Source organism: Solanum stenotomum, chromosome 12, assembly GCF_019186545.1.
Source record: "Solanum stenotomum isolate F172 chromosome 12, ASM1918654v1, whole genome shotgun sequence".
In the NCBI taxonomy this organism is placed as follows: Eukaryota; Viridiplantae; Streptophyta; class Magnoliopsida; order Solanales; family Solanaceae; genus Solanum; species Solanum stenotomum.
The window spans coordinates 45,952,301-45,970,685 of NC_064293.1; the positions used below are offsets into that span (position 1 = coordinate 45,952,301).

The window sequence follows — 18,385 nt, forward strand, 5'->3', positions numbered from 1 at the left end:
GAAGTACGCTGTTAATTTAAAATTGAGGTCAATTACATAGAGTAATTTTTATCATTAACACAACTCTGTTTAAATAGTATCAGTCCAAATGTCCAATAACATATAATTAAAAATAAAATAATATTTTAGATTAAATTTAAACAAGCAAAGGAACAAAAAAACATTATCAGATATGGAGAAATTAAGACTTGTTTTGTCAAGAATTATGGATATGGAGAGAGCATGTAAACTACTATTTACTATTAACTAACTAAAACCAATATGCAAGACCCACAAAGAAAACATAAACAAGGAAGAAGAAAGCAACATACCCAGATTCAAGAATGCAAGTAAGTGGGGAAATTGAAGAGTGGGTCGTCAACATATGAGAACAAATTCATTGGAGAGACCACATAAACCTGTAAGTGATCAAGAAAATTTACTTACATGAAGAAAAAACCATAAACACAGGAAACTTTTTATCTAGTTTTCCAACACATGAATATTTAACGTTAAATAATATAAATACTTTAAAAGTTTAAAATATTTGAACTAAAATTTCTAGCCCAATTAAAATACAATTTTTTTTTATAGAAATTAAATTAAAAATGTCTAATAGAGAGGAAAAAAAACACAAAAGAAAAATAGAGAGAAGAAAAGATATTCGAAAATAATAACAGCAAACCAAGATGAAAAAAATAATAATCGAGTTCACTAAACTCCTATATTTATATAATAGCAAACCAATATGAAAATAATAATAAAAACCAAGATAGGTTCATTTTACTTTAATTTCACTCTTACGCGCTAAATGTGAGTGTGGTCACTTGCTCATCCAACTAACCATAATGCCCTCAATAATATATTAAAAAATAGTTTAGGGGCGTCATAAGACTCCCGCAAAGTTGTAGTGTGTAACAACAATTTCGGTCAAAGTTTATGTGTGTTTTGAATCATTTTCCCAATTTTTTATATCGAATTGCCTTTAAAGAGCCTATTTTTCTAACTTCTTGACAAACAATAAGTTTTTAATAGGAAATGGCCACATAAAAAAAAATTGAAACTTTTAGGCACCTAAGACCATCTCCAACCCACCTCTATTTTACTCTCTATTCTCTATATTTAGAGAGTAAAATAGAGAATGGGCTCTCCAACCCCCGCCCCCCCCCTCCCCCTCCATATTACTCTCTATCCTGCATTTATATAGAGGTGAATAGTAGTTATTGTATCATTAATTAAGTATTTATTATTTGTAATTAATTTTCTATATAACATCTAAAAACATATTATTGACAAGTTACTATTTTTATCTGAATTCATATTTTTCTATTTTATTTGTTTAAAAATCACTTTAAATATGTAATTTTAATATTATTTATATTATATGAGACTATTAATTAAGTCTTTAATAGTTGAATTATTTTCTAAGTAATATAACATCTAAAAAAACATACTATTGATAAGTATACTATTTTCATCCAGAATTAATAATTTTTTTAATTTCTTTTTTGAAAAAAAATTGTCACTTTAAATATTTAATTTAAAATTATAATTATTTTTCACTATGAAGAATACACAAATTCTACATGATAATTCAAGCAATCTACTTTTTATGTTATAGTGATAAATTATTAAACTACACTTTTTAATGAGCATGAAAATACTTTTTGCAATAGTTCAAAATGGAATAGGGGAAGTAAATTTGTACACGAAATAATTGGATACAAGATGAAATTGTTAATTTAAACAATTTTTAGCTACAAAAAAAAATATATGCTCATTTTGAACCCCGTAATGCATTAATAGAGCATTATGGGAGCAACGTAATAGTCTTGAAAGTCGAGTATTTATGTAAAATTTAAAATTAAATTTTACGATAGTGCATTATTTATTATGTAATTGTATTTCATCAATGATTTCACTTTTATTTGAATTGTTTGTTTGTATGTATTATACATAATATTTGTTGTAATTTATTTTATTTAGAAATTTAAAATAAAATATAATTTTATATTTGATGAAAAATTTAAAAAGAACAAAATTTATATTACACGAAGATTATATAGATTATAGAGTAATTATTTACAAAAAGAAGAAATGATTTATATTATGAAATAAGAAATAAAAATGAAAAAGAAATAATAATATAATATTGAGGAGAGAGAAAAAGATTCATTTTTAGAGAATAAAATAGAGAATTGGGTTGAAGTTGGTTGTCTGAAAAAATAGAGAACTGTATATTTGGAGAGTAAAATAGAGGGTAGGGTTGGAGATGCAAGTGGCAAACTCATAACATTCAATGACACCTTTCACAAATGACTTATATTTTCGATATTGTTGTGCCGTAATTTAACTATTTCTAGAAAAATCACTTTTTGAAATGTTCTAAGTATAAAACAATTCAAGAAATACTTAGAAAAGAGTCGCCACTTAATTTTTTGAAGAAATTAAGAAAACTTATAATTTTCAAAGATTTAAACAGAAAAAATCGTTTGAAAATACCAAAGAGAGTTCGGGGTTCAATTTACACTTCGAGAAGGGTTTAAGCATTCGAAGTGTCCGCTAACATGCGGTTGACCTGCGACTTGACTAAAATATATTTGATTATTTTTTAGGAAAATAACGATTTAACATAAAAAATAATAACTTATAATAATTGATTAACTTTAAGAAAATGATTAAATAAATGACACATTTCCATTTCATTTTATTTTTAGAGAAAAGGGACCTAAAATGAAACATTTGACTCGAAATACAAGTGATTGAAATATTAATAAAACTAGATTAATTAGAATTTATTTAATTAATTTTAAAATAACTTAAACCAATTTAATATATTAAAGCATGAAAATCATTTCGAATTAATTGTAAAATAAAAGTTTTAACTAACATTTTTTGAGAAAATGACTAAGTAAGTATTTAATAATAATTTACATTATTAGATTAATTTTGAGAAAATAGTTAAACAAAGAGCAATTTTTATTTTTTAAGAAAATGGGACCCTATTTGAAATATTTGAATTAGAGACAAGTAACTTAGAATTTTAACGAAACAAAATGAGTTGGTTTTTATTTGAGTCATTTTTTGGTTTATGAAAAAACTATTTTAAACTAATAATTTATTTTATTTTTTTGACTAAGGATTATAAATGAAAATACAAGAGTTAATAAAATAAGTTTTGTTAGAAACAAAACAACTCAGATGAATAGTTCGTCTTTTGGGGAATTCAACTAAGTTAACCAAAAATTCTAAAGTTAGAGTTAAACAACAAATAATAAGTAATCGCAATTAAATAATTAAAGCGTAAGGGAGAAATTGAATTTGGGCCTTTCTTGGGCCAAATTCGCTACTTTTTTGGGGTTTAAACAAAACCCGTTTTGGTATACAGATCATGTATATCAGTGTATATCGGCATGCATATCAGCTCTTTTTATGTATATCTTGCTTCCAAACAACTGTATTTCGCCTCAGCCCTGTATTTTACTCCCAATTCGGAATTCATATATTTGTTTTCCATTCCGGACTTGACAACAAAGGAGATGACTTGAAAAAGCTGTTGGGGCCTAAGTGGCCCGTTTCATATGCAAAGGGGTTAGAGAAAGTTCAGTGAACTCATCCGATGATGCCATACAAAGGAAACAAAAACAAGAGTTAGCCAGCTATAAATTTTTTGGTGGAAATGAATCACAACTTCTAAAAATATAAAACTAGAACTCAACACTATAACAACAAAAATTCAAACAAACAAGATTATAATAGTCATAATATATATCTCCCTTGGAGCAAAATGATATTACCCACCCGTGGAGTATGCCATTCAATTAGTAACCAAAAGAAAGAAAAAATTTCACATAAAACAAAAAAATAAAATAAAATCCCTTAATAACATATCTAAGCACCTGGATACTTATTCNAATGAGGCAGATAAATAGTATTGATGTCAGTTTTATCTGAATTGAATAATTTTATGTGATTTATATATATATATATATATATATCAGATACAAAAGTTTGGACAAGTCCGGACCTAATATATATTATTTTATTTGTTTTAGTTTTATAATTTTGTTGTTAATTATTTTATAGTATTTAGAACGTAATTTTTAAATAATATATGTGGCACATATGATATTTTGAGCGTCCTAATTTGCAAGCCGCCACAATAAACCTTAAATGGCTAAATTATCTTCAAACTCAAATTTTATTTCCGGGAAGCACACACGTCGACCGAAACGTGTGTGTTTATTCCCTCTTGTATATTAGTAGTGGATTAAACGTACTTTTTAAATAATATGTGTGACACATGATATTTTGAGAGTCTTAATTTACAAGCAGCCACAATAAATCTAAAATGACTAAATTATCCTTGAACTCAAATTTTATTTCCGGGAAGCATATTGATAAAATAGTAGATATGAATTTATAATTAAAAATATTTTATTAATATAAATTCTAGATTCACCTTTACATTGATATAAAATTATAAGTGCTCCATATAAGCAGCCTCCTTCCTGTGCAAATCGTGAATAACATTTTAATCCTATGCATGGGGTCGACGCACATCTTCTTGTTCTTTTTCATAATTGAATTTTCACTTTAGTATATACCGTACTAAAGCCTTTTATGCACTACCTAATTCCATGAGCCAACCTTTTTCTTGGGGAAAAAGCTTGATTGTTATCAAATTAAAAGTTAAAAATGTAAGTAATTCTAGTTTGATGCCTTTTGAAAAAATAATATTTGATGCCTGAATCTCTTTATGAATATTCATGAATTTCTAGATATCTCGTGTGTCAGGACTCAGGGTTAAGGTTGAGAAGGGAAATTGGGCTCAGGGGCTAGAGCTACCCCAGGGTGTCCAATTGGACACCCTGGATTGGAAAATTACGTTGTATATGTATGTCAAATTCTACATTTAAAGGATATATATTTAAAGTTGAACACCCTTGATAAAAGCTATGCCTTTGGCGTAATGGTTATCTGTGTCCATTTGAGCGAAGAACTTTTGGGTTCAAACCCAGGGGCGGCCTAACATAATTCGAGGCCTAAAGCGAAATTTTAATTAGAGGCCTAAAATTTAAATAAATTTTATTTGTATTTATTTATTTTTCTAAATTTTTAGATGTAAATTATTCCTTAATATTTTTTTTATAAATGATTTTTTCAAATACTTTTTTTAATTATTATTTTTAAGCAAGACTTTATCAATTCAACATTGAAAAACATCATTTTATTGAGACAATTATTATATGAATCAATAATATAGTTCTATAAGTAATAAATTGATAAATTTTAAATAAAGATGAGAGTTAGAATCATAGAATCTGGTTCAAAAAGTTGATAATTTGGTATACCCTACTTTAATATGAAAAGTTACGAAGAAATAAAAAAATATTTGTAATTTACTTTGTTTAAAACTTTCGGCTATTGATTCATATTTTTGACATAATATTACTCTAACTATCAAAGATTTGAAGAAATAGAGTATAGAAGGAGTTAAAAAAGGATAAATAATGTGAGTGTTAGCGAAATATATATATATATATATATATATATATATATTATTTTATTTTATTTTAATGAATTAATTTTTTTCATGAAAATTAAACATGATTTTTTTAATAGAAATTTGAGGCCCCCAAAAATTGGAGGCCTAAGGCATTGGCCTAAAAATTCATATGCAAGAGCCGGCCCTGACTGTTGAAATCGATAGTTTGTAGTGAGGAAGATGAAGTCAGGGCGGTGGGGGTACTGTAGGGTCGTTTTGGTCGCTGTTGTTGTTGTATTGTAAGGGGAATTAAGGGGAAAATGGGCTGGGTCGGGTCAAAGAGGAAAAGGGTTGGGCCGGCTGGTTGGGCATTGTTAGTGCTGGGTTTGGTTGTAAGAATATTGGGTTGCTGATTGTTGGAAATGGGCTAGCGAAATGGCCCAAAATTGCCTAAAAGAGAGTTGAAGAAATTGGTTGGATTGAAATTGAAAAATCGGCCCAATTTTTTATGTCAAAAATAAATTAAGGATAATGTGAGAAAATGGCTAGCATTGGAATTACACAATAGCCAAATGAATTTCAATTGGTGAATTTAATTAAAATTTAAACAAGATGAGTTAACATAAATTAATTAATGAGCTTCTTAATTTCAACGAAATAAAAATATAATGAATTTAATTATAAACTAATTAATTCGATTACAAAACTAATTAACTCGAAATTATAGCTATAACTTAAAGCAAATTAGTAAAATATTTAACTAAAATGTAAAATCTTTTGTGATAATTTTCAAATATTTATAAAATAGCGTGATTGCAAAATATACATACTTATTATTAAAAAGTGATAAAATTACCAAAAAAAAACTTGAAAGTATTTTGAATTTCATAAAACTTATTAACTCAAAACTATAATCATCCCTAATATTTAAAATATATATATATATATATATATATATATATATATATATTTTATTTTATTATTATTATTTTTTTTGACGATTTTCGAATGACCATAAAATATACTAATTATATATATAATTATGTAAAACATATATATCATCTAAGATTATAAAAAGGGACAAAACTATTTAAAATAACTTGCGAACCATATTATTATTATTATTTATTTATTTTATTTTATTTTTTTTGGAAATTCTATAAAACTAATTATTTTAAATCGTTTGAAATTGGAGAAGCTCGAAATGATTAATTTATATTGTGGAGGGTCAAAATTGGATGTCAACAGATATAACTTTATAACTACGTCATATAACGAATATAGTATAGCTGAGATTCTATAATTTGAATTATTCTATTTTAGATATACATAAAAGTACAAAAAATTACTCTAAATTTAAAATGCACCCTTTTAACTCAAGAGAACTACACAAACAAATTAAAGGGTCTCGACTACCTACTTAACTCGTCATTCATACTCTAGCTATAAAATGAGTTAAGAACTTCTAATCAGTTTTCATTTTACAATTTAAGTTATAACTTGTAATTGGTATTGACAAACTTCAAATAAAAGTATATTTGCTCCTTTGCTGCAACTTGTAATTGGTATTGACAAACTTCAAATACAAGTGTCTTTGCTCCTTTGCTGCTTCTACTTCTTTTTATCCTTCTTGTATATCAGCTTCAAAAAATGATTGCCGAACTGTAACAATTCAACCTCTACAATTTTTATATTCTTGACGTAGCAAATAATAAAATTCAATCACAATTAATTGGTTCATTAAACAAAAAAGTACAATACGAACAAAACTAATAAATCTTTCTTTATTGTACTTCCATCCGCTAAACTTGGTAGAAATGATGGCTTGCAAATTGCAAGAGCAATTTATAGCAGTAATTATCATTTATCACAAATAACATCTAGAAGACCGTAACAACAAAATATAATTGAACAAAAATTCTTTTTTCCTAAAATGCATTGAAAAACAATTTATATCTAGTTTTGAAGGTAGAATTGTTCAAACTTCATATTCATATATGTCTGAAGTTGTAACTTCACCCAAAATTTTCAACTCTAATGTGTGAACACACACACATATATGTGTGTGTGTGTGTGTGTGTATATGTGTGTGTGTGTGTTTAGGGTGTTGTTGGTTGTATGTACTATGTAGGTATATCAGGGCAAAAACAATTTATGTGTGTATGCCCTATTGTTACATGTAAGGCAACAATTATATATATCAATATAATTGGGATGACCTGCTTTCAACAAAAATTTAAAAAATTTAAATCTTGAGATGATTTGGTTTATGCAATTTGAAATATAGTTCTCTGCTTAGACAACAAAAATGAATTTGGTGAATTTCAATTTTTGAAAAATTTTCTTCTGATCCATCTACTTATGAAACCTTTAAACTATTTAATTATTCATATGTTACGTTAAATTTCTATTATTGTAGTATTACTCTACATCTGAGGTTAATCTAGTTCTAAAATAATATAAATATAACATAAGTACTTATCTATTATATAAAAGGATAAAAAACACAAGTTTAATGCTAAATATGCTTTGTAAAGTATCACAATGAGCAAAATTAAAATTCATTTAATTGAAGGATCAAAGTAAATTATCCTTTTAACTTCATGAGAGAAATTATCGGTAAGAAACTAGATTTTCATAGGAATATATAATCTCGGAATTCACATATGGAATTTTTGGCCCATACTTGTTTTTTCCACAGTTGAACCGAAAATACACTTGTGTCCATAAAAGTTAGGAATTTTCAAATATCATTTTCCGTTTTGTAAATAAATTTACGTTCTTTTATTTTAAAATACTCACAACCCTTAATTCCTGAAGTCTTTTGGAAAAACAATTTTAAATATATTAAAAACAGCATCTTCAAGGGGGAGGAGGGATGAATTGAAAAATCACCAATACCGCGTGATATAAAACTAAAAACTTGAGCAGGTAGGAGACTAGGAGCTTTCTAGGGAGCTTCATCGCAGCCTTTTTCTTTCCTATTTATATGTCAAAAAAATCAGTCACCATCATATCTATTCTATCTCTTTCCTAGTATTTTATAATTAATCCAGAAAAAAAAAACTAGTGTGCACGTACGGCGATAGTACTGATCAAAGGCCAGGATGATGGAGGTGGATCATGAAGATAATGGATCAGACATTGAAGCTCAGCGGAGTTCCCCGCTGTTAATGAATGGTGAATTGGGTAATTCTAGTTTGATCATGAGGAAATCGGCCATCATTTTCCGATCTACTTACAAGTTCATTGAAGCTGGAGCAAAAGTAGCATCTCTTTCACGAGTCTCATCGTCTTCCTCATCTTCCACCACAACCTTTTATACTCCTCTTCCCAGCTTTAAACATGGAGTATGTATATATAATTTAAAAACATATATATAGTTTAAGTTATATGGATGGTATTAATTATATATGCTCTCTGTCTAATCAGGATGCGGAAGGTGGTGGAGATGAAATCCAGGTTGTTGAAATCGTGACAGCTTCACCTGATGTTAATATTGTACAATCAAACAATGAGATTGAACTTCAGCCTCATGATCAGAGTACTCATCAGCAATGCTTACAAATTAGTGAAGAGATAGTAAAGGAGAAGAAGTTAGATTCACTTCACTATTTTGGATTCACTTCAACTATTTTGCTCCTTGCAATTGCTGCAATATTATCTTCTGTCTTTGGAATCATAGAAGAAGGTTTGAAGAATGGTTGGGTTGATGGAGCAGTTTTGGTTGGGACCATATTTGTGATTGTTTCATTTAAGTTTGCAGGATATTTGTACAAAAGACACCTTTGGAAGAAGCAAAAGGATAACAAAGCAAGGAAGAATTACCCCCTGTTCATTTCTGAAACGGACTCCAGCTTTTGTGCCTACTTTGACAAGTTGAACAATTACCTAAATATTAGTGCGTTGTCGATTGGCGTTTTGATCACTGTGGTGGTGTTCATTCGCTTTAAATTGGGCCATAAAGATGATGAGTACGGATACAGATTAGAAACCAAGGAAGAACCAACTGAAATTGCACAGATAATGAATGCCCTGAAAAAGGTTTTAACAGAATCAAAGGGAACAGTAAGAGTTTTGATAACTTTACTTCCTCTCACACTGGTAGGGATCACTGAAGGAGTACCATTTCTTATTTCAGTTGCAATGGCATATTGGTATCCGAATTTTGATGTTAAAATGGAATCAGTCAGCACCCTTTGTATAGAAAATGTTGGCTGGTTGAAAGAGCCAAAATTGAAAGTTACCCAGTTTTTTCTTGACAAAAAAGATGTTACCAAGATACCGCCACATGTCTGCAGTGTTCTCTCTGATGGAATTGGCCATGTGTCCACTCGGACTTCTCAAACAGCCTACCACAGAGTAAAAGAAGCAATACTCTATTGGGTAGAGAAGAACACGGGTATGCAGAGAGACACTTTGGATAAGCAGTTCACCATAGTAAAGGACAACGATGATGAGATGAATCCTTTTGAAGGACCTTGTAGAGTCGTCATAGAGAAAAATGGAGATAATGGGAAAGAGTACTATTCATATTTCAAGGGCCCTACCGATTCAATATTGTCAATGTGTTCAAGTTACTATGACATGACGGGTGAAGTGCAGGATTTGGATGACGGAACAAAGAGTGACATTGCTCAAACTAACAGCAAGAACATGAACGTAGTTGCATTTGCCTTCAAACACACTCAGGACGTTGTTGAACTTGATGAAAATGGCCTAACATTCATTGGTATGTTTGTCTTAGAAGATACTTTCAATCTCGACAACATGAGGCAAGCAATTGCGAATCTGAAAGAAGGCGGAGTGAAGATGATATTTGCCTCGGAAGAAGATGTTGAAGTGCTTCGTACCATTGGTGATGAAACAGGATTGCTCAACTCACATGAAGCTCTAGTAGTTAGGGGCGAAGAGGCTACAAAGGAAAATGTTGAGAAAATTTGCATGATGGGAAATTCCTCTCCTGCACACAAGCGTTTTTTAATAGAGCAGTTGAAGAAAAGAGGAGAAGTGGTGGCTGTGGTAGGAGAACAAACATCTGAAAGTAATGTGGTTCTTGAAGCAGCTCATTTTGGCCTGCCTGTGGTGACTAACTGGCCTAAAACTATAACTTATGTGATTAACAGCATCAAGGGAGGAAGAATTGTTTGTGAGAATCTGAGGCAATTCATCCAAGTTGAGGTAATCTTGGCAATCAGTAGCTTATCAATAAACTTTATACTGGTTATAGTAGACGGAGATGCCCCGTTAACATTCATTCAGTTGGTATGGGTTAATATTCTTGTTACATTTATTGGAGGGCCAGCTTTGCTAATTACTCAACAGGCCACAAGACAACTAAGTGATGAGCTTTCTATCAGACCAAGAAAACAGCCAATTACCAAGGGCATGTTGAGAAACATACTTCTTCAAGTTTTTTATCAGACTGGTATTTTTGTATTCCTTCAACACAGAGGAAGTGCAATACTGGGCATCACTCCAAAAGTTAACATATCTATAGTCTTTAACGGGTTCGCTCTGTGCCAGCTTTTTAACATATTCAGTGCAAGGGATTTGGAGCAGAGGAATTATTTCAAAGGTCTCGGTCAAAATTACTTGTTTTGGGCATTGTCTGGGCTCTATCTTGTGTTGCAGTTTGGATTCATTGAATTAGAGGCTTTCTTGTTTAGCAACACGGCACGATTGAATTGGAAGCAATGGACTGAATCCATTTTAATTGGAGTTGTTACATGGTTGCTTGATGTGATAGTAAAATGGGGATCACAATACATAAAGATAGACACATATTGTGATTGTGGAGTTCTTCACCTAGCTAGAAACTGGTTACAGTATTGGTTTATGAGGATCAATTGCTGTTACTGTGGACCAAGAAGTACACCAAATCCAACTCTTGCTTCCTTGGATTCTTCAAGATCCACTAACGGAAAGGTACTGTAAAAATTTATCCATACTGCCTAATTACAGTACAGTTCAAACAAAAGTTTTTCCTAAAATTTTGGATTCAAGTTGTAGTTGTTGTTCTTTTGCAGGGCTGGATAACAAATATTACACGTCGTGTTAAACCAACCAAGCATAGAGCTAATACTTTGATGGATTAATCATATGTTGCAGTAGCTTCAATTTTTAGTACATAGTTTCCTCTGTTTTCTATAGAGGGTTAGATATAGTTGTAGCAACACTAAAGTTGTTTCGATGTGACCGGTAGGTTATGGGTTACAGCAGTTATGAAATCAGCCTTTGAATCAGGGTAGACTACCTACATCACACCCTTCAAGGGTCTCAGACCTACGTCAATGAGGGATGATTAGTGCACTAGACTATCCTTTTTAGTTAATTTATGTTAATTAAATTATCAAGTTTTTCGGTTCTTGTTCTTGTTCTTCTTCACTTTTAACTAAATTCAAGAATGCAAACTTATTATATAGTTCTACTCCCTCCGTCCCTTTTGATATGTCACATTTTTACTTTACACTTGTATTGAGAAATTATGTAACTTTACCCTTTTACCCTTATTTAATGTTTTCTTAAGTTAACTTTATAATAAATGATGAATACATTTTCAAGATTAGTTAACTACTCTAACAAGAGTAGAATAGGCAAAATATAGTAATTTAAGCGTAAATTTTATAAAATGATAAGTGTTGTGGTCCAGCTATTTATAGAAAGGAATGGGGTACTATATACATAGAAAGCAAGAATTTTATGAATTTCAAACACAGGGAAGTTTGCTCAAAATCATAAAGCAAACTAGTGAGTACACATTCTACTAATTAATTGGCTTGTTCAAGAAGATAAATATTTTCAATATCGTATAGTATATGGAAAAATATAACTTAATTACCTCGATCTAGTTTTTCTCAAACTTGGTGAACTGTAATAGACAAAGCTCTTGTTGAGGAGAAACTGACAAGCCGGCAATGCCATTGGAAGAGACTTTTCTTCAGCGAAGTCAACTGCCTGTGGTCGTTTCTTTACTATATAAAAAATAAAAAACAAACCTCACAAATATCCCAACATGGATTTTATTATAAGAATATTTTTCTTTAATTTTGGACACATTTGTCTTTTATCAAACCTGTTTTCAATAAATATTCATGTGTCAGTAGTAATTCAGAAAATATGTTACTTTATCTATTTCAATTTATGTTACAAACTTTTTGTAATTAGTACTGAAAATAATGGTTGTACTTTTTTATAGATATTTTGAAATAATTTAACTTGTAAAAATCTTGTTTTCAGAAACTTAAAAAACAAAGAATAATTTAGACCATAAAAATATCTATAATTAACTTTAAGAGCATAAATTTTAAAAGTCATTCAAAATTCATTTGTGAGTAGATAATTTACCGTAAAGAATTTGTTATTCCATCTATTACAATTTATTGTTACAATTTCTTTTAGCTAGTTCTCAAAATAATAATAGTACTTTTCTATAGATATTTTAAAATAATTTAACTTATAAAAATCTCGTTCTAAGAAAGAAAAATAATAAGTAATTTATAATCATAGAAAACTTGACCATAAAATTTCTGGATTTTTAAAATTTTGAAAAATATCAAAAAATTATTTTCAGTCCAAATTACTTACAAAAATTCAAAAGCAACTTTAATCTGTATTCATGACCACACACTTTTAAGGAGTGTTTGACCATAAAAATTGTGAGTATTTGAAAAAAAAATTATATTAATATATTTTTTAAACTTGATCTAAGCTTGCATGGTGTGCACTAGTAGAAATTTAAACTAGTATAAAACTGAACAAATAAACACAAATGTCCTACATGACATAATACATAGAAGTCACCGCATAGAAAACAAAGTTAATATCTCAAAAGGTTATTTAACTTTGTCATTAAATTTTATTTTGTATTAATAAAATCACTTTACTTAAACTTTTATATCAATAAAGTCACTTTTAATGCTTTTTAACTTGTCTACCACAATATACCTCTAAATGTGAATTTTCTTCATCTTCCTTCTTCTTTTCCCATAATTCTCGTCAAAGCTAATGAACTGACTGAACGTATTAACTTTTAACAAACATAAAAATCAAAATTGTTCAACTCATACTAATTAAGGACTATTCAAGTTAATAATTTGACAATCTATGACGAGATCTCAACTCCATCAACAAAGACCATCTCCAAGACAAGCCAAATAAAGCTCTTATCATTTTAGTTGAACGTCACAACATCTTTTCTTTTCTTTTTGGGGTCTCTTAATTTTTTTTAAAAACTCTTTATAACTAAATTAATCATAAGCAAAACAACAAAGTATTAATTTCATGAGCTGCTAATTTGTGGTAAAGTTTCAATCAGAATACAATAATTAAGGTGATGATGGCTAATTACTAAATAGATGATTTACGTAAACAACGTAATAAATTCACGGGATTAACTGGAGAAAATTTATAATATTGCGCCAACTCTGGAGGAAGTAATATTTATATTACAAAAGTTATCAAGTCCGAGATTTCATTGGAAGAAGGAGATTTTAAATCCACTCTTAATGATTAGTATTAAGAGTGATTTATTGATACAAAGATTTAAGTTGAGTGATTTTATAGATATAAAAGCTTAATTGAGTGGTTTTTTTATACAAAATAAAGTTCAATGACTTTGTTAGACAAATTCTTATAGTTAAGTGAACTTTTGAGATATTAACTCTAGAAAACATGTGACTACTCGTGTACATTCAAAATTAATGGACATAAATAAGAACTAGAGCCAAGTTAAAGGATACACTTATATATTATATCATTTGATAAAAGTAATTTTTATTTCCGAAGTGAAAAATAATAAATAAAAATTATTATTTATTTTTATTTTATTAATTTATAAAGTCTTCTCGAAAACATTTTCTAACATACCAAAAAGCAGCATCTTCTATAACAAAAATCGTGTGTGTGTGGTGACGGTGAGATCAATTTAAAAATTGTCAATATTAACGCGTTATAAAAATTAAAGAGTGTTAAGGGAAAATTTGAATTTGAACAAGATGGGTATTCACATTCCGCAACACAAAGCTGAGGCCGGGAGTGAATAACTAACCACTTGAGCATTGGAGTACTGCATGTCTATTTGAACGGGTCACGATTTAATTCATTTTCTATTTTAATATTTTCAATTTCAATTTAACTCGCTTATTTAACATCCTTACCTAGAAGCTTCTTAGGAAGTTTCATTTCACCCATGTTTGGAAAGTAGAAATGAGAAAATTAAGTTATGCATATAGTATAATGAAAGTGTATAAGCCTATACACAAACAAACCTTCCCACAGTAGCCTACTTTAGGAAACATTTTATGGTGGAGGCATATCATATTGTCACATTTGTATGAGGAAGTTTTTTAACTGAAAGATGTCTCGCTCTATTACAACTTTTTTTCTCTTCTCACCTCTCCACCTTCACCTTCTTCCATTTGCCCCTCCCGCTAAAATAAAATACTTTTTATTTTTTAAATTTATCTACATATATTTCATTGCGTAAATTACAATAATATAATGACAAATCAAGTCACAGTGAAAACTAGTACTAATGTCTTGAAATGTATGAAAAATCAAGGCACAATGTCAAAAAGTAGTAGTACTATGCTTAAATTAATATTTTGTTCTTTTCTTCTTTTTTCTCTCTAACATCACTTATCCAATCCCACTCTCTTGTGTATTTTGTTTCTCTTTCTTTTTTAGACTCAATTTTCATTTGTCAAAAATCAAATAGAGATAAATTGATTAATACTAGGTAATTCAGATTTAAATTCAAACAACTAATAAAATGTCTAAAAAAGAATTAATCAAAACATACGCTCTTGACCTCATATAAATTTGACTATATCATTTGTAGAGTAAATATAATGGGCCACTCCATTATGCAATGAAATTATGTGTAAATAAATTAAAATTATTCGATGTTAGCTGGAGGGGTAAATTAAAGTAATGTTAATTGTTTCTTGTTCAAGTTTTAACATGTGAAATAAATAGGTTGATGTCTGTTATACTTTTAACTATTGCCATCCTCTGTTTGAAGGACTAGAATATTACTAATTCAAAATGACTTAAATTTCTGTAAGATAATCTCTAGGCATGACGTTTGTTGTTGATAGTGCTAGGAAGTTTCATTTGATTTACCTTTTGTGAGATCCTTTTCAATCATCTATCTCTAAGAGATTTTGTCTCAACCGTACTTATCACAAGAAAGAAAGAGTGTTTTTCTATTTTATACTAAATCCCCCAAAAAACTAGTGTGCAGCGTACGGCGACAGTAGTGCTGATCAAAGCTAGGATGATAAATGAAGATAATGGATCAGACATTGAAGCTCAGAGGAGTTCCCCGCTGCTAATGAATTCGGTGAATTCTACGTTGATCATGAGGAGGTTGGCGCTCATTCTCCGATCTACTTACAAGTTCATCGAAGCTGGAGCAAGAATATACCATCTCTTTCACGAGTCTCATCGTCTTCCTTATCCTCCACCACAACCTTTTATACTCCTCTTCCCAGCTTTAATCTTAAACATGGAGTAAGTATATAAACAAATGTCTTTATCACTACTATATAAACACACACACACACACACATAGTTATTAATTATCTATGCTCTCTGTCTAATTAGGATGCGGAAGGTGGTGAAGATGAAATCCAGGTTGTTGAAATTGTGGCTGATGATAATACTGTACAATCAAACAATGATCACATCGACATTGATCAAAGTACTCATCAGCAATGCCTACAAATTAGTGAAGAGATTGTGAAGGAGAAGAAGTTGGATTGGAGTGATATTCATGATGTTGACAAAGGAATTCATGTTGGAGACAATTCTGGTCATCACATGCTGATCTTCACAGGGTATATGATCCGACAATTGGTATGCAAGGAACCAACTATTTTTCTCCTTGCAATTGCTGCAATATTGTCTTTTGCCTTTGGAATTAAAGAAGAAGGTGTGCAGAATGGTTGGTTTGAAGGAGCACTTCTGGTTGTCATTATAATTGTGATTGTTTTGTTTAAGTTTGCACGAAATTGGTACAAGAGACACCTTTGGAAGAAGCATAAAGATAACAAAGAAAGGAAGAATTACCCCCTGTTGCTTTCTGAAACGGACTCCAGCTTTTGTGCCTGTTTTGACAAGTTGAACAATTATATACATATTAGTGGGTTGTTGATTGGTATTTTGATTACTATGGTGGTGTTCATTCGCTTTAAATTGGGCCATAAAGATGATGAGTATGGATACAGATTAGAAACCAAGGAAGAACCAGCTGAAATTGCACAGATAATGAATGCCCTGAAAAAGGTTTTAACAGAATCTAAGGGAACAGAAAGAGTTCTGATAACTTTACTTGGTGTCACACTGGTAGGGATGACTGAAGGAGTACCATTTCTTATTTCAATTACAATGGCATATTGGTATCCGAATTTTGATGTTAAAATGGAATCAGTCAGCACCCTCTGTATAGAAAATGTTGGCTGGTTGAAAGAGCAAAAACTGGAAGTTAGTCAGTTTTTTCTTGACAAAAAAAATGTTACCAAGATACCGCCAGATGTCTGCAGTGTTCTCTCTGATGGTATTTGTGTGTCCACTCTGACTTCTCAAACAACCGACCAAAGAATGGAAGAACCAATACTCTGTTGGGCAGAGAAGAACATGGGTATGCAGAGAGACACTTTAGATCAGCAGTTCATAATAGTGAAGGACAATGATAGTGAGATGAATCCTTTTGAAGTACCTTGTGGAGTTGTCATAGAGTAAAATGGAGATAACGGGAAGGAGTACTATTCACACTTCAAAGGACGGGCTGATTCAAGATTGTCAATGTGTTCAAGTTACTATGACACGAAGGGAGAAATGCAGGATTTGGATGACGAAACAAAGAGTGAATTTGCTCAAGCTAACAACAACAATGTGAACGTAGTTGCATTTGCCTGCAAACGTACACAGCTTGTTGAACTTGGTGAAAATGGCCTAACATTCATTGGTATGTTTGTCTTAGAAGATACTTTCAATCTAGACAGCATGAGGCAAGCAATTGTGAATCTGAAAGAAGGCGGAGTGAAGATGATATTTGCCTCGGAAGAAGATGTTGAAGTGCTTCGTACCATTGGTGATGAAACAGGATTGCTCAACTCACATGAAGCTCTAGTAGTTAGGGGCGAAGAGGCTACAGAGGAAAATGTTGAGAAAATTTGCATTATGGGAAATTCCTCTCCTGCACACAAGCGTTTTTTAATAGAGCAGTTGAAGAAAAGAGGAGAAGTGGTGGCTGTGGTAGGAGAACAAACATCTGAAAGTAATGTGGTTCTTGAAGCAGCTCATTTTGGCCTGCCTGTGGTGACTAACCGGCCTAAAACTATAACTTATGTGATTAACAGCATCAAGGGAGGAAGAATTGTTTGTGAGAATCTGAGGCAATTCATCCAAGTTGAGGTAATCCTGGCAATCAGTAGCTTATCAATAAACTTCATAGTGGTTATAGTAGACGGTGATGCCCCGTTAACATTCATTCAGTTGGTATGGGTTAATATTCTTGTTACATTTATTGGAGGGCCAGCTTTGCTAATTACTCAGCAGGCCACAAGACAACTAAGTGATGAGCTTTCTATCAGACCAAGAAAACAGCCAATTACCAAGGGCATGTTGAGAAACATACTTCTTCAAGTTTTTTATCAGACTGGTATATTTGTATTCCTTCAACACAGAGGAAGTGCAATACTGGGCATCACTCCAAAAGTTAACAGATCTATAGTCTTTAACGGGTTCGCTCTGTGCCAGCTTTTTAACATATTCAGTGCAAGGGATTTGGAGCAGAGGAATTATTTCAAAGGTCTCGGTCAAAATTACTTGTTTTGGGCATTGTCTGGGCTCTATCTTGTGTTGCAGTTTGGATTCATTGAAGTATATTAAAATTTTGTGACAAATTCATAA

At 30.7% G+C, this 18,385-nt stretch overlaps 2 protein-coding genes and 1 long non-coding RNA gene across 3 annotated transcripts; 2 read left to right on the forward strand and 1 right to left on the reverse strand.

Annotated features, from left to right (window-relative positions):
- Nucleotides 1-6,883: 6,883 nt before the first annotated feature.
- On the reverse strand, nucleotides 6,884-14,588 carry LOC125849082 (uncharacterized). The gene is made up of 3 exons (XR_007444583.1): nucleotides 14,517-14,588; nucleotides 12,309-12,441; nucleotides 6,884-7,129 (listed from the first exon to the last, which is right to left on the reverse strand). It is a non-coding gene; the product is annotated as an uncharacterized LOC125849082 (long non-coding RNA).
- Nucleotides 8,501-11,649, forward strand: LOC125849072 (calcium-transporting ATPase 12, plasma membrane-type-like). The gene is made up of 3 exons (XM_049529074.1): nucleotides 8,501-8,817; nucleotides 8,900-11,395; nucleotides 11,497-11,649. The coding sequence occupies exons 1-3, from the start codon at nucleotides 8,575-8,577 to the stop codon at nucleotides 11,563-11,565; spliced, it is 2,808 nt and encodes a 935-aa protein (XP_049385031.1). The 5' UTR covers nucleotides 8,501-8,574; the 3' UTR covers nucleotides 11,566-11,649.
- Nucleotides 14,589-17,275: 2,687 nt separating the features above from the next.
- Nucleotides 17,276-18,364, forward strand: LOC125847465 (putative calcium-transporting ATPase 13, plasma membrane-type). Its single transcript, XM_049527080.1, has one exon. The coding sequence runs from the start codon at nucleotides 17,276-17,278 to the stop codon at nucleotides 18,362-18,364; it is 1,089 nt and encodes a 362-aa protein (XP_049383037.1).
- The last annotated feature ends 21 nt before the right edge of the window (nucleotides 18,365-18,385 follow it).